This window comes from Palaemon carinicauda, chromosome 18, assembly GCF_036898095.1.
Source record: "Palaemon carinicauda isolate YSFRI2023 chromosome 18, ASM3689809v2, whole genome shotgun sequence".
NCBI classification, from domain to species: Eukaryota; Metazoa; Arthropoda; class Malacostraca; order Decapoda; family Palaemonidae; genus Palaemon; species Palaemon carinicauda.
In genome coordinates, this window is record NC_090742.1 from 6,844,295 (window position 1) to 6,857,965 (window position 13,671).

At 41.6% G+C, this 13,671-nt stretch overlaps 1 protein-coding gene across 4 annotated transcripts in view; it reads left to right on the forward strand.

The window, feature by feature from the left end:
- The window catches only part of LOC137657596 (transcription activator GAGA-like), a 75,539-nt gene that overhangs the window by 24,143 nt on the left and 37,725 nt on the right, over window positions 1-13,671 (forward strand). For all 4 annotated transcript variants that reach the window (XM_068391948.1, XM_068391949.1, XM_068391950.1 and 1 more), the window contains exons 3-4: window positions 12,002-12,562; window positions 12,749-12,997. In XM_068391948.1, coding sequence (XP_068248049.1) covers window positions 12,002-12,562; window positions 12,749-12,997 — 810 coding nt within the window. The remainder of the gene's footprint in view (window positions 1-12,001; window positions 12,563-12,748; window positions 12,998-13,671) is intronic.

A 13,671-nucleotide genomic window follows, 5' to 3' on the forward strand; every position in this document is an offset into this window, starting at 1 on the left:
TCCTCGTTCGCCACCGTCTGAGTTTGCTCTAGGCTTACCTGCTAACATGCCAGCCTTTACAAAGCTAGTGCTCTCTCGCTCTTCCAAGAGAGCTTTACGACTTTTAGGCGACTGGTTGGATACCAGGAGGAGTTTGGGGAAGACGGCCTTTGCCTTCCCTCCGTCAAAGCTCTCGTCTAGATCGAGCGTCTGGTATGCCACGGGAGAAGTTCTCGGCTTGGGAGTCCCTGCCTCTGCCCAGGGTGACTTCTCAAGCCTCGTAGACTCTCCCCGCCGCCTAGCCATGAGACGCTCGAAGATTAGTTGGTCCTCCTCGGACCTTGACCATCTGCTGAAAGGCGTATACAGAGCCTTTGAAGTTTTCAACTTCCTTGACTGGTCTTTGGGAGCCTTAAGTAGGAAAATCTCATCGGTTGATAGAGATGTCTCCTTACTGATAATGTCCTGTATGGATAAAGCCATCCGCGATGGTTCCAATGAGCTCGCCTCCTCTTTTACGTCGGGAGTCTTAAAGAAGCGAGAGTCCCTTTGCTCTTTTCTTTCGGCAGGAGTTACTCCCTGTCAGAGATCAGAACTGCTCTTTGCTCCCTTATCAAAGTTTTTGTTCCCGCAACAATTGGTTAAGGACATAGCTTCTTCACTCGTGCAGAAGGACACCCATGACTTGGTGGCGTCCTCTGCTCGCAAAGGGACTCCTACATCCTTTTCTGCTAGACCCAGGATCGACACTCTGGCGTCCAGATTTATCCCGCCCTTTCGTGGTAGAGCTCCCAGCAGGGGAAGTACTCGTGCCGAGGGAAAGAGAGGAAAGAAGAGAGGAGCCAAGTCCTCACGTGGCAGAGTCTGACTGCCCACAGCCTCAGACAGCAGTAGGAGCCAGATTGAAGAGCTTCTGGCAGGCCTGGGAGAAGAGGGGCGCAGACCAACAGTCTGTTCGGTTGCTCAGAGAGGGGTACAAAATTCCATTTGTACGCAAACCTCCTCTAGCGACTTCCCCCATCGACCTCTCTCCCAGGTACCGAGAGGAGTCAAAGAGACAAGCCCTAAACCTAGAAGTGTCTCTATTGCTAGAGAAGGGAGCGGTGGTGAAAGTCTCGGATCTTCAATCACCGGGGTTTTACAACCGTCTCTTCCTAGTCCCGAAGAAGACAGGAGGTGGGACACCGGTGCTAGACGTCAGTGCGCTCAACGTCTTTGTTACGAAAACAAAGTTCACCATGGAGACCACGAAATCAGTCTTAGCAGCGGTCAGAAAGGGAGACTGGATGGTCTCTCTCGACCTAAGAGATGCGTACTTCCACATCCCTATACACCCAGATTCCCAACCGTTTCTGAGGTTTGTTTTCAAAAATGTGGTATACCAGTTTCGGGCCCTGTGCTTTGGCCTAAGTCCTGCTCCTCTCGTGTTTACGAGGCTTATGAGGAATGTAGCAAAATTCCTCCATTTATCGGGAATCCGAGCCTCCCTGTACTTGGACGACTGGCTTCTCAGAGCCTCGTCCAGTCATCGCTGTCTGCAGGATCTTCATTGGACATTGGATCTGACCAAGGAATTGGGACTTTTGGTCAACCTAGAAAAGTCCCAGCTGATTCCATCCCAAACTATACTGTATTTAGGGATGGAGATTCGCAGTCCAGTTTTTCGGGCTTTTCCGTCTGCCACCCGAATAGAGCAAGCCCTGCTCAAAGTCCAACTGATGTTGAAGAGAGAATGGTGCTCAGTCAGGAACTGGATGAGTCTAGTAGGAACTCTATCATCCCTGGAGCAGTTTGTCTCGCTAGGAAGGCTACACCTTCGACCTCTCCAGTTCCATTTAGCCTTTCACTGGAAGAAGGACAAGACGTTAGAGACGGTCTCAATCCCGGTCTCCGAACCAGTAAAGGCATGCCTGAATTGGTGGAATGACAATATCAGTCTGAGAGAGGGACTTTCCCTAGCAGTTCAGAACCCAAACCACGTACTATTCTCAGACTCGTCGGATTTGGGTTGGGGTGCGACCCTGGACGGTCGGGAATGATCAGGTCTGTGGACCTCAAGTCAGAGGAGCATGCACATCAACGGCAAGGAGCTTTTGGCAGTCCACTTGGCCTTGATGAAATTCGAGAGTCTCCTTCGAAACAAAGTGGTAGAGATCAACTCCGACAATACCACAGCCTTGGCGTACATCTCCAAGCAAGGAGGCACCCACTCCCTCACGCTGTACGAGATCGCAAGGGACCTGCTCATTTGGTCAAGAGATCGAGGCATCTCCCTGTTAACGAGGTTTATCCAGGGCGACTTGAACGTCTTAGCAGACTGCCTCAGTCGGAGGGGTCAGGTAATTCCTACGGAATGGACCCTCCACAAGGACGTGTGCAAGAGTCTTTGGGCGACTTGGGGTCAACCTACCATAGACCTCTTTGCAACCTCGATGACCAAGAGACTTCCAATCTATTGCTCTCCAGTCCCAGACCCAGCAGCAATACACATAGATGCATTTCTCCTAGATTGGTCTCATCTGGACTTATATGCATTCCCACCATTCAAGATTGTCAACAAGGTACTGCAGAAGTTCGCCTCTCACGAAGGGACAAGGTTGACGTTGGTTGCTCCCCTCTGGCCCGCGAGAGAGTGGTTCACCGAGGTACTTCGATGGCTGGTAGACTTTCCAAGAAGTCTTCCTCTAAGGGTAGATCTGTTACGTCAGCCCCACGTAAAGAATGTACACCAAAACCTCCCCACTCTTCGTCTGACTGCCTTCAGACTTTCGAAAGACTCTCAAGAGCTTGAGGCTTTTCGAAGGAGGCAGCCAGTGCGATTGCAAGAGCGAGGAGAGCTTCTACCATTAGAGTATACCAGTCGAAGTGGGAAGTCTTTCGAGACTGGTGCAAGTCAGCATGTGTCCTCGTCCAGTACCTCTGTAGCCCAAATCGCTGATTTTCTCTTACATCTGAGAAAGGTTCGCTCCCTTTCAGCTCCCACGATCAAGGGCTACAGGAGCATGTTAGCTTCGGTCTTTCGGCATAGAGGCTTAGATCTTTCCAACAATAAAGATCTCCAAGATCTCCTTAAGTCTTTTGAGACCTCTAAGGAACGTCGTTTGGCAACTCCTGGATGGAACTTAGACGTGGTCCTAAGGTTCCTCATGTCAGACAGGTTTGAGCCATTACATTCAGCCTCCCTGAAGGATCTCACTCTCAAGACACTTTTCCTAGTGTGCTTGGCTTCGGCTAAAAGTCAGTGAACTTCATGCCTTCAGTAAGAACATCGGCTTTTCTACAGAAAAAGCCACTTGTTCTCTTCAACTTGGTTTCCTGGCCAAAAATGAACTGCCTTCTCGTCCTTGGCCTTAATCTTTTGATATTCCTTGCTTATCAGAGATCGTAGGCAACGAACTGGAAAGAGTATTATGTCCTGTTAGAGCTCTTAAGTTCTATTTAGCTCGTACTAAGTCATTACGAGGTAAATCTGAGGCATTATGGTGCTCAGTTAGGAAACCATCATTGCCTATGTCAAAGAATGCTTTGTCATATTTTATCAGATTTTTAATACGAGAAGCTCATTCTCACTTGAATGAGAAAGACCGATGTTTGCTTAAGGTTAAGACGCAGGAAGTTAGAGCTATAGCAACCTCCGTGGCCTTCAAGCAAAATAGATCTCTGCAAAGTATCATGGACGCGACTTTTTGGAGAAGCAAGTCAGTGTTCGCGTCATTTTACTTAAAAGATGTCCAGACTCTTTACGAGGACTGCTACACACTGGGTCCATTCGTTGCAGCGAGTGCAGTAGTGGGTGAGGGTTCTACCATTACACTTCCCTAATTCCAATATCCTTTTTAATCTGTCTCTTGAAATGTTTTTAATATTGTTTTTTGGGTTGTACGGAAGGCTAAGAAGCCTTTCACATCCTGGTTGATTTGGCGGGTGGTCAAAGTCATTTCTTGAGAGCGCCCAGATTAGGGGTTTGATGAGGTCCTGTTTGTATGGGTTGCAGCCCTTGATACTTCAGCTCCTGGGAGTCTTTCAGCATCCTAAGAGGATCGCTGGGCTTCGTGAGGAAGACAGACTTACAAGGCAGAGTAATCGTCTAAGTCAACTTCCTTACCAGGTACCTATATATTTTGGTTTTGTTATATTGATAACTGTCAAAAACTCTAAGCATATACGCTGTAAACTTAATTAACTCTGGTCTCTACCCACCGCCTTGAGTGTGAATCAGCTATTATATATTCACCGGCTAAGTTAGATATTTAAAAATGATATTTTAATTATAAAATAAATTTTTGAATATACTTACCCGGTGAATATATAAATTAAAGGCCCTCCCTTCCTCCCCAATAGAGACGCAGCGGGACGAGAAGAATTGAGGCTTATTTACATGCATGTGTGGTATCTGGCCGATAGTTGGCGCTGGTGGGCACACCCGCAACCTTCATAGCGATCGCTCGCGAGTTTTTGTGTGTTTTTTTGTCGAGCCGCTGGAGCAGCAGCTATTATATATTCACCGGGTAAGTATATTCAAAAATTTATTTTATAATTAGAATATCATTTTTCTTTTAGTAATATGGGGCTGTTGGATCAAACGGCCAACTCAGGTTTAATGTTGAAGTTTCATATACAGACTGTTTCTTCAGAATATGTTTGCATGTTAGGAATACTGTATTCTTATGAGACGAGTAGAGAATTAAAAAGTGGTTCAACTTTTTAAGTGAGTTATTGTGTCATTGAAGTCATAATCAACTAGAAAATCATAATTATTCTTTATGAAAGTTAAATCAGTTACCTTGTTGCATTGTAATAATTTAGCCTTAGGTCTATAAGTTATCTGAAGGATAGAAGCAAGTCAAATGAATAAAGTTGTATTTTTTTTTTTCATCAGTTTAGTAAATAATTATGTATGATTTTCAATCTTCAAGATGATGAGGGGTAGATGGAGATGGTTTGGGCATGCTCTTCATACTCCTCAAGATAGATTAGTTCACCAAGTCAGCTGGGCTCCCCAAGGCACTAGAAGAGTGGGAAGACCCAGGCCTACATGGCTGAGGACTGTGAAGTGCGAAGTAGGACATAATGAATGGAGAAGTATTGAATTGAAAGCTCAAGATGGAGACGACTGGCGAAATCTAACCGAGGCCCTTTGCATCAGTAGGCTAAGGAGATGATGATGATGATGAAGAATTTCTTTCATTTATGAAGCATTTGAAAGATAATTTTACATACAAAGAAATCGAAAGAGGATATTTTCATATTGAATTTTTTTTCTATGCTTATAATTTGATTATGTGCAAGAATGATGCTGGCTTCCTGTCAAGGCCAAGCCTTATTTATGTAAGTCCAAACACCCAAGGGAGTTAATGAACAAGAGTGTTAATCTACTGCCGGTGTATTGGATGCACAAACTTAAGGCTTGGGGTCCTGGATTACTAAATTCCTGACATCCAACTGGTTATTACAGTGTTTCCTCCCCCAAGTCAAATTGTATCTTGCAGAGAAGGGGCTTAAATTTAAGGTCCTTTTGCTTATGGGTAATGCTGGAGGCCCACAACTGATCTCCATTGTGACAGTGTGGGTATATGGTTCTTTGCCGGCAAATACGACATTGTTAATTCAGCCTATGGGTCAAGGCGTTATCTGATCATGCAAGGCCCTCTACACACGTAATCCATTGATTACTTCGTCACAGTCAAGGAAATGGACGAAAACCTTTCTCGAAAGAGTACTGGTACAACTATACAATTGCATCCTGTCTACAGAACATCCAGAAGGCACTGGAGGAGATGAAGAGCAAGACAGTCAATGCATACTGGAAGAAATTGTGGCCAGTGATGGAGTTCACAATTTAGCTGTTAATAAGGCTGTAAAGCTAGCAAGATATCTAGGAGGAAAGGGCTTCACAGATATAATGAAAAGTGAAAAGACTTGAATGGAGTTAGTACTTTTGCCTTATTAATAACATTGAACACTAACAACAGCATTGGCCTGAAGAATTTGTTCTTAAGTTATGAATGAATCCAGGTAACTTGAAAGAGATTGCCAACAATGTCAATGGCCTCTTCAAACCATTGATGGATGAAAACCTCTCCAAGTTGAGGAAGTCTACTAGCGAAGAAGAGGAAGAGGTAGAACAGCAAGCAGAGGCTGGGAGGAAGCATGGAGCCAGGTCTTATGATTGAATGCCTTGCAGAAATGTGCAATCTAGCCAAAGTGTTGCAGCAAATATCACAAGAATTGGACAAACATGTGATGTGTTCCTTATGTATCTACAACGCGGAGGGGCCATGTCTAGGTACATCTCCCTCCTTAGCCAAAAGAAAAAAAAGAGTGGCAGCAACTTCCCATTACAGTGTTCTCTTTTAAGAAGTTTTTGGAGGAACCTACTCCTCCAGCAAAATGTTCTTGCTCAGTTGAACCTCTTCCTGTCAAATGCCCTCCTTTAGTGGAACTATCCTTTCCAGTGGATCCTCCTCCTTCGGTTTAGGCCATGGAAGAAGGCGAAGATACAGCACCACCACCTGATGCCTCATGAAATAGTGCTGTCAACAGACCTGTAAAGCTTTCCTTGACTATGAAGTAAATATCATCGTCTTCATCGTCATCTACTGCACAGCAAATTTGTCATCATTTAAGTTTCATTGTAGTACGTATTATTTTTATCAGTGTTGCTAGCTAAGCTACAACCCTAGCTGGAAAAGCAGGATGCTATAAGCCCAAGGGCCCCAATAGTGAAAAATAGCCCAATGAGGAAGGGAAATAAGGAAATAAATAAATTATATGAAAAGTAATAAACAATTAAAATAAGAAATTTTAAGAACAGTAATAACATTAAAACAGATCTTTCATATATAAACTATAAAAAGAGACTTACATCAGCCTGTTCAACATAAAAGCATTTGCTTCAAGTTTAAAGTTTTGAACTTCTACCTTTTCAACTAACAGTACCCCATACAGAATTAGTTAAAATTATTTAGGAATAAGATTAGATATGTATGTAGTAAGGGATTTTGACGAAGGAAAAATCTATTTCTGGGCGAGGAACCTGTGTCACCCAGTGAAATACTCCTTAAAGCACCATTTCAAAGTTATAAATACTGCTAAATATACCAGAGAAAAAAGTTGATTGGAATGCCAGGAATATACCCAGCTCGCTCACCCCTTAAGGGTGTCGGTATTAAAACTGGGGCGAGTGATACCACTACCAGAAATCCCTTTCCAATTAGACTTCTCCTTCCTCAAAATCCCCCGTTACTACGAGGTGTCGTTCACTACAGCTATTTTTTTCTAAATAAAATTATTTCAGAGAAATGTTTCATGCCTCATAGCCTTGAGTTACAGTACGTAGTAATGTTTTAGAGAAATTCTTAATGTCTGTAGCCTTAAAATATTCTATGTAGTTCCTTATGTATACGTTAATGGACATAGACTGTATAACACACTGTACTCCAGTCTCGTATCTGTGAGCTTGGCTAGGCTAGCCTAACTCACGTGTATTGTATTCAGCAGTGCACTTATACTTATAGGAAAAATCATGTACAGTGAACCCTCGTTTATCGCGGTAGATAGGTTCCAGACCCGACCGCGATAGGTGAAAATCCGCGAAGTAGTGACACCATATTTACCTATTTATTTAACATGTATATTCAGACTTTTAAAACCTTCCCTTGTACGTAGTACTGTTAACAAACTACCCTTTAATGTACAGAACACTTAATGCATGTACTACAGTAGCCTAAACTAAAACCGGCACAAATATTAAAGGCGATTTTATATCATGCGTTTCCTAAACACACCAAAAAGCACGATAAAAGATGGCAACCAATGTTTTGTTTACGTTTTTCTGATCATAATGAAGAAACAAACGCATTTAGTGTACACATCTGTGTTTAGGTTAGTTTTTGCATCGATTATATTGATTATACAGTATGTTGATTTTGTTATTACCAATGTTTTACTTAGTTTGTCTTAGAACTTCCAAATGAAATGTTTTTCTTTATGACGCCGCCTGAAACGACGGCGTCATAAAGTACGCTCTGTAAACAACCACGCTCAGTAAACAAAGAAGGCATTTAATGCGCATGATGAAAGTGATAAATAATGATATTTACAGTAAAAGCTTTTAGAAAATATGTTATTACAAATATTATTTACCGTATCTATATAAAATCATTCAGTACATACTGTACGTAGCAAAGCAGGAAAACAATTTACGAGAGAGAGAGAGAGAGAGAGAGAGAGAGAGAGAGAGAGAGAGAGAGAGAGAGAGAGAGAGAGAGAGAGAGAGAGAGAGAGAGAGAGAGATTGTTTTACGTACGTAAATGTAAATTTTAAACAAAAAAAATATGATAGGTTACAACATGTATACTCTTCAGACTTTTAAAACCTTCCCTTTAACTTAATGCATACAGTACTAAACTAAAACAGGCACAAATATTAAAATGTTAGAATATTAAAGTAAAAAATAAAGATTGTTACTGTACTCACCACGAAAGAAGTTGAAGAAAAACTTGAATGATGATGGCGATGAATTTGCTGCACAGTAGAAATGATGATGATGAAGCTGATGATGTCTTCTACTGTGCAGCCAATAATAGTATTTTACGTCTCTTCAGACGGAGGTGTCTTTTCCTGGGTCACCTCTTCAACTTCTTCCTGGGAAACTTCTTCAATTTCTTCCGAAGGCATACTAGCAGGAGGAACTGGCTCTTTTTTGCAAGTCTGGAAGAACATTGTGATCGGAAGTTGCTGCAGCTGCTTCTTTTTTCGCTCTAAGAGCATCCTGTAGGGAGTCATGTCTTCATCGATCTTGTTGCAGAATTGCATAGACCGAACCATATCCTCGTCCCACTCTTGCAACATTTCTTTCAACTCCTTCGCATGGTTGCAGACCTTGGCAAGCCGTTCTAATGTTAAGCCCGTTTCTTCGACATTTTCTTGGGTCTCTTCCTGTGTTTTGCTCTCTTCTCCACTGGCCGATTTCGTCAGGTCTTCTAGGTCTGCGTCAGTTAGCGGCTGGGAATGGCAGTCCAACAACTCGTCGACGTCTTCAGTCGTCATGTCGCCAAACCCGTCACCTCCAATTATCGCAGCCAACTGCACAGATTTCCGTATTGCAGAGTGTTGGATTTCAGACGGAGTAAATCCCTCGTCGTCGTAAACAATCTGGGGCCATAACTTCTTCCAGCTCGCATTCACGGTTGCAGGTTTGATTTCTTGCAGTGCCTTCTGAATGTTCTGCAGGCACGTGGCTATGGTGTACTGCCGCCAGTACGGCTTCAAGTTAAAATCTTCATCCTCATCATCTTGGGCAGCATCCACACACGCAACGAGGTCTGCCAAGGTATTCTTCGTGTAGAGGGCCTTGAACGCCCTGATAACCCCCTGGTCCATCGGTTGAATTAATGACGTGGTGTTGGGTGGCAGGAACTCAACCTGAACGCCCTCACGCGACAGGTCAGTTGCGTGTCCACCAGCGTTATCCATAAGGAGAAGGATCTTGAATGGCAAGCCCTTCTCTACGAGATATTTGCTGACTTGCGGGATGAAACACTGGTAGAACCAGTTGGAGGTCAGCATCTTTGTAATCCATGCTTTTGGATTATGCATCCAGTACACGGGAAGGAGATTCTTATTCTTATTTTTCAAAGCGCGAGGATTTTTCGACATGTAAATAAGCCCCGGCTTTAGCAAAAATCCAGCAGCATTGCCACACAGCACGAGGGTAACGCGATCCTTGAATGCTTTAAAGCCAGAGGCTTTGGCTTCTTCTTTGAACTGGAAAGTTCACGACGGCATTCTCTTCCAAAACAAGCCGGTCTCATCCATGTTAAACACTTGTTCCGGCTTGTATCCACCTTCGGCGATAATATTCTTGAACGTCTGGTTCACGTAAGTTTCAGCAGCGGCAGTGTCAGCGGAAGCAGCCTCGCCATGCAGGGAAACGCTTTTCAGGGCGAAGCGTTTCCGAAACTTCGCGAACCATCCTTTGCTGGCGGAAAAACGTTGTTTCTGACGCTGGGAATCAGTGGATGTCCCTGGTTGAGGTTCATCTGCATCATCATCTTCTTCAGCATGGTCGCCATCGTCGTCTTGAGGTTCCTTTGCCGCAAAATTCTCATACAAGCTCAAAGCCTTGGTTCGGATGGTGTTCGTATCCAAGGTTATGTTCTTCTTCCGGCAGTCGGCAATCCACACTGCTAAAGCACCTTCCATGCGTACAATCGTTTTATTACACGTGGTAACGACTCACTTCGCTGATCTGCTAAAGGTGATGGTAGCCGTCTTTCTAATGTTCGCCTCGTCCTTCTTGATATAGCGAACGGTGGATTCATTGACTCCAAAATGGCGGGCTGCGGCCTCGCAACTTCTACCGTCTTTTAACATATCGAGAAGCGTCACCTTCTCAGCAATCGTCATCATCTTTCGGTGGCGTTTAGACTCACTACCAGCCTTAGTAGAAGCAGAACGCTTGGGAGGCATTGTACAGTAGGGTTTAACAGAAAGTTCAACAAAAAGTTCAACTTAAAACAGTCACGCACAGCACAGATTAAAGTCCACAATAACTTAACAACATCTACACAGCGATACGGCGGGAGACAAAGTGACCGCGAATACGTAGATGCTGTGGGTTGGAGATGCGGGCAAAACACCAATCACAGGCTAGATAACAAAACTTGGGTTCTGATTCGTCATCTATCAGCGCTTGAACCAATCACAACCTGTCTTATATGCTAGGTAGGTTACCAATTCAAAGTACAAGGTACCCTACGTATACTGTACAGTAATAATAATAATAATAATAATAATAAATAATGATAATAATAATAATAATAATAATAATAATAATGATAATATTAATAATAATAATAACAATAATAATTTTAATAACAACAACAACAATAATAATAATAATAACAATAATAATAATACAGCTTTACGTACGCTATTTTACGCTTGTTTTGTTGTAGGATATGTCTCTCTCTCTCTCTCTCTCTCTCTCTCTCTCTCTCTCTCTCTCTCTCTCTCTCTCTCTCTCGTACGCTTATTCGAGATGTGATTTTTGCAACAAAGAATATTATTGGATGTAGTACTACGTACGTATACATACAAAAGATTCATGGAAAAGATGCACATCCATTACATTTGTAGTACTGTAGTAGCCATCAGCAGCCTTACACCATTCTAATATGGTATGACTGCATCTGATTTGCGTTTCATGTTCGATTTAATTTTACTACATACTGTATACAGTACTGAATTATCGTATGATCACATTCTCTTTTCGTGTTTTATTTCTTTCTGTGCTGAATTATATGTCATATGTAATGCAATGAACAATCAGTATGAGCAGATATTACTAATTACAGTATTAATGGAATTACAGGTAACGAAATATCGTATTTGGGGTCTTCAGATATCGCGGTATTTTCGAAATTTCCGGAAAATCCGCGATATGTATATATATATGGGTTATGAAAAAAACCCGCGAAGTGGTGAATCCGCGATGGTCGAACCGCGAAGTAGCGAGGGCTCACTGTACAACTTAAAATGTTCATAGGTGTGTAAGTGTAGTTAGGATGTGGTAAAGGTTTGTAATAGTTTGGTTAAAGTTTATAAAGGATAACAATACTGTAACTAGCAGAAAATAGGTTTCCCCTCCCTTTTCCCAAAATTTCTTACTTTTCGCAAGCGGTCCTGGAGCGTAACCCTCGTAAGAAGTGGCGGATGACATATGTATGTTTGTGTGTGATGACTCGGATTATATGAAGATCTTGGTGTGTTCACCCAGTGGTGCCACATATTGGGTCTTTTGGGCATCACAGGGGTGGGGGAGATAAGAGAGTGGGGGCTGGAATAATTTTTTGTTAGAGGTCAGGAAACTGGAGGCTTTGGTGAATAAAAAAGGACTCCCAAGTGAGTATTTGAATAATGAACTTTGTTAATATTAATTTTTTATTGATTTGTATGTATGTGTATGTATTTAACAATTTTTCTTATTTCATTAAAATATATGTTTTTATCATTCCAGGAGTTATATAGCGATGTGACAATTGCGTGTAGTGGTAGATTCTTTCCAGTTCATAAATTGGTGCTTTCTGTGTGTAGTGAATATTTTGAAGACATTTTTAAACAAACCACATGCAAGCATCCTATTGTCGTTTTGAAAGATATTTTACATGATGATATGGAGGCACTCTTAAACTACATGTATGCTGGAGAAGCCAACGTTGCCCAGAATGATCTGGCCAGGTTGATAAAAGCAGCCGAGTGTCTTAGAATCAAAGGACTAGCTGTTCCTGATGAAGCCCCAGTTGCAAATGAAGGTAAAAGGTGCCATACCGACTCAAGTGACGGAGCCCCTCACACGAAAAGGAGACGTGAGGAGAGTGGTGCACACTTGTCAAAGAACACAAATCACAGTTATACAGAAAGGGCAACTAGTAATCAAAACCAGTTAGAATTCATGCAGAAAGGGACTTCTGAAGTATCTCATACAGATCTGCATAATATACTACCCACAGAGTACACCAGACATAATGAAATTGCTGGACCTCTACAAGAACTCAATGGAACTTCAAATGTAACTGAGGTTAGTGAGAGCCATTTTTATTAGGTATTTAGATTAAATTTAAGGGAATTATCATCGTCTCAATATCTCATTTTATTTATTATATCTGCACTGTAGTCTGAAAATGTTCTTGAAATTTTAAATACCCTTTTGAAGATATAGAATTTAAACATTTTTATTTTCTAAAATAGTATCACACTCTTTCAGGTTGATTTAGAAAAGCAACCTTTGATAAAAGAGGAAATACCTGAGCCTAAGGTTGAAGAAGATGAAGAAATATCCCACGTAACAGATACGGAAAGGAATGTTACGTATCCATCAAATTCTGTTGACAAAAGACAGCAAGACGTCGGTGTTGACTTGTTTGACCCGCAGCTTTTGTCGACATCACATTCTCAGAATGTTGTTCAGGATATAATGGTTCAGGGTGTTGCAGGGCCTTCTGCTGTTGCTGTTGTGAGTAATTAGTTTACATTTTTTAATATTTGGTAATTATTTAGTAAATTTTATCCGTTTCCAGTAATTAGTTTACATTTTTTAATATTTGGTAATTATTTAGTAAATTTTATCCGTTTCCACCAAGTTATTTTGTAAATTTGGAGTGTATTCTGTGCATTTAATGATTTGTTAATAGAAAAGCTTAAAATCTTTGATATACTGTATGTAACAGAACAACCACAAATCTTTTTAAATGTGCTCCAAGAATTTATATGGAGTGCAAACTATTAGTAAAGTGTTTTTCTTTTTAAGTTAGCTCATTTCCAGAACTAAAACTGTACTATTTACATGCAAAACTAGAGTTTTTATTTTATTTTACCATGATACAAGGTTTTGTATCCATCTTTCTTCAAAGCCTGTTTAGTTTTGAAATTTTTATCAATCTTATTGTGAATTTATCATTTTGAGATTTTGATTAAAACTTCCATCTCACATAATGTTTCCCTGATTATAATTTCTTAATCTTTTGCTGTTCTGAATGTCTTTGCCTCCTGTGTCCTTGGTATGGTTCCAAATGCCATCCATATAGACTGTATCCTTAAAAGAAGTCACTCACTTTTGTTGGAACTTTACTTTTTTCAAGTTGACCAGCTCTTGAAAGTATAATTCTTCAATCTCCAGGATGCTCTGCT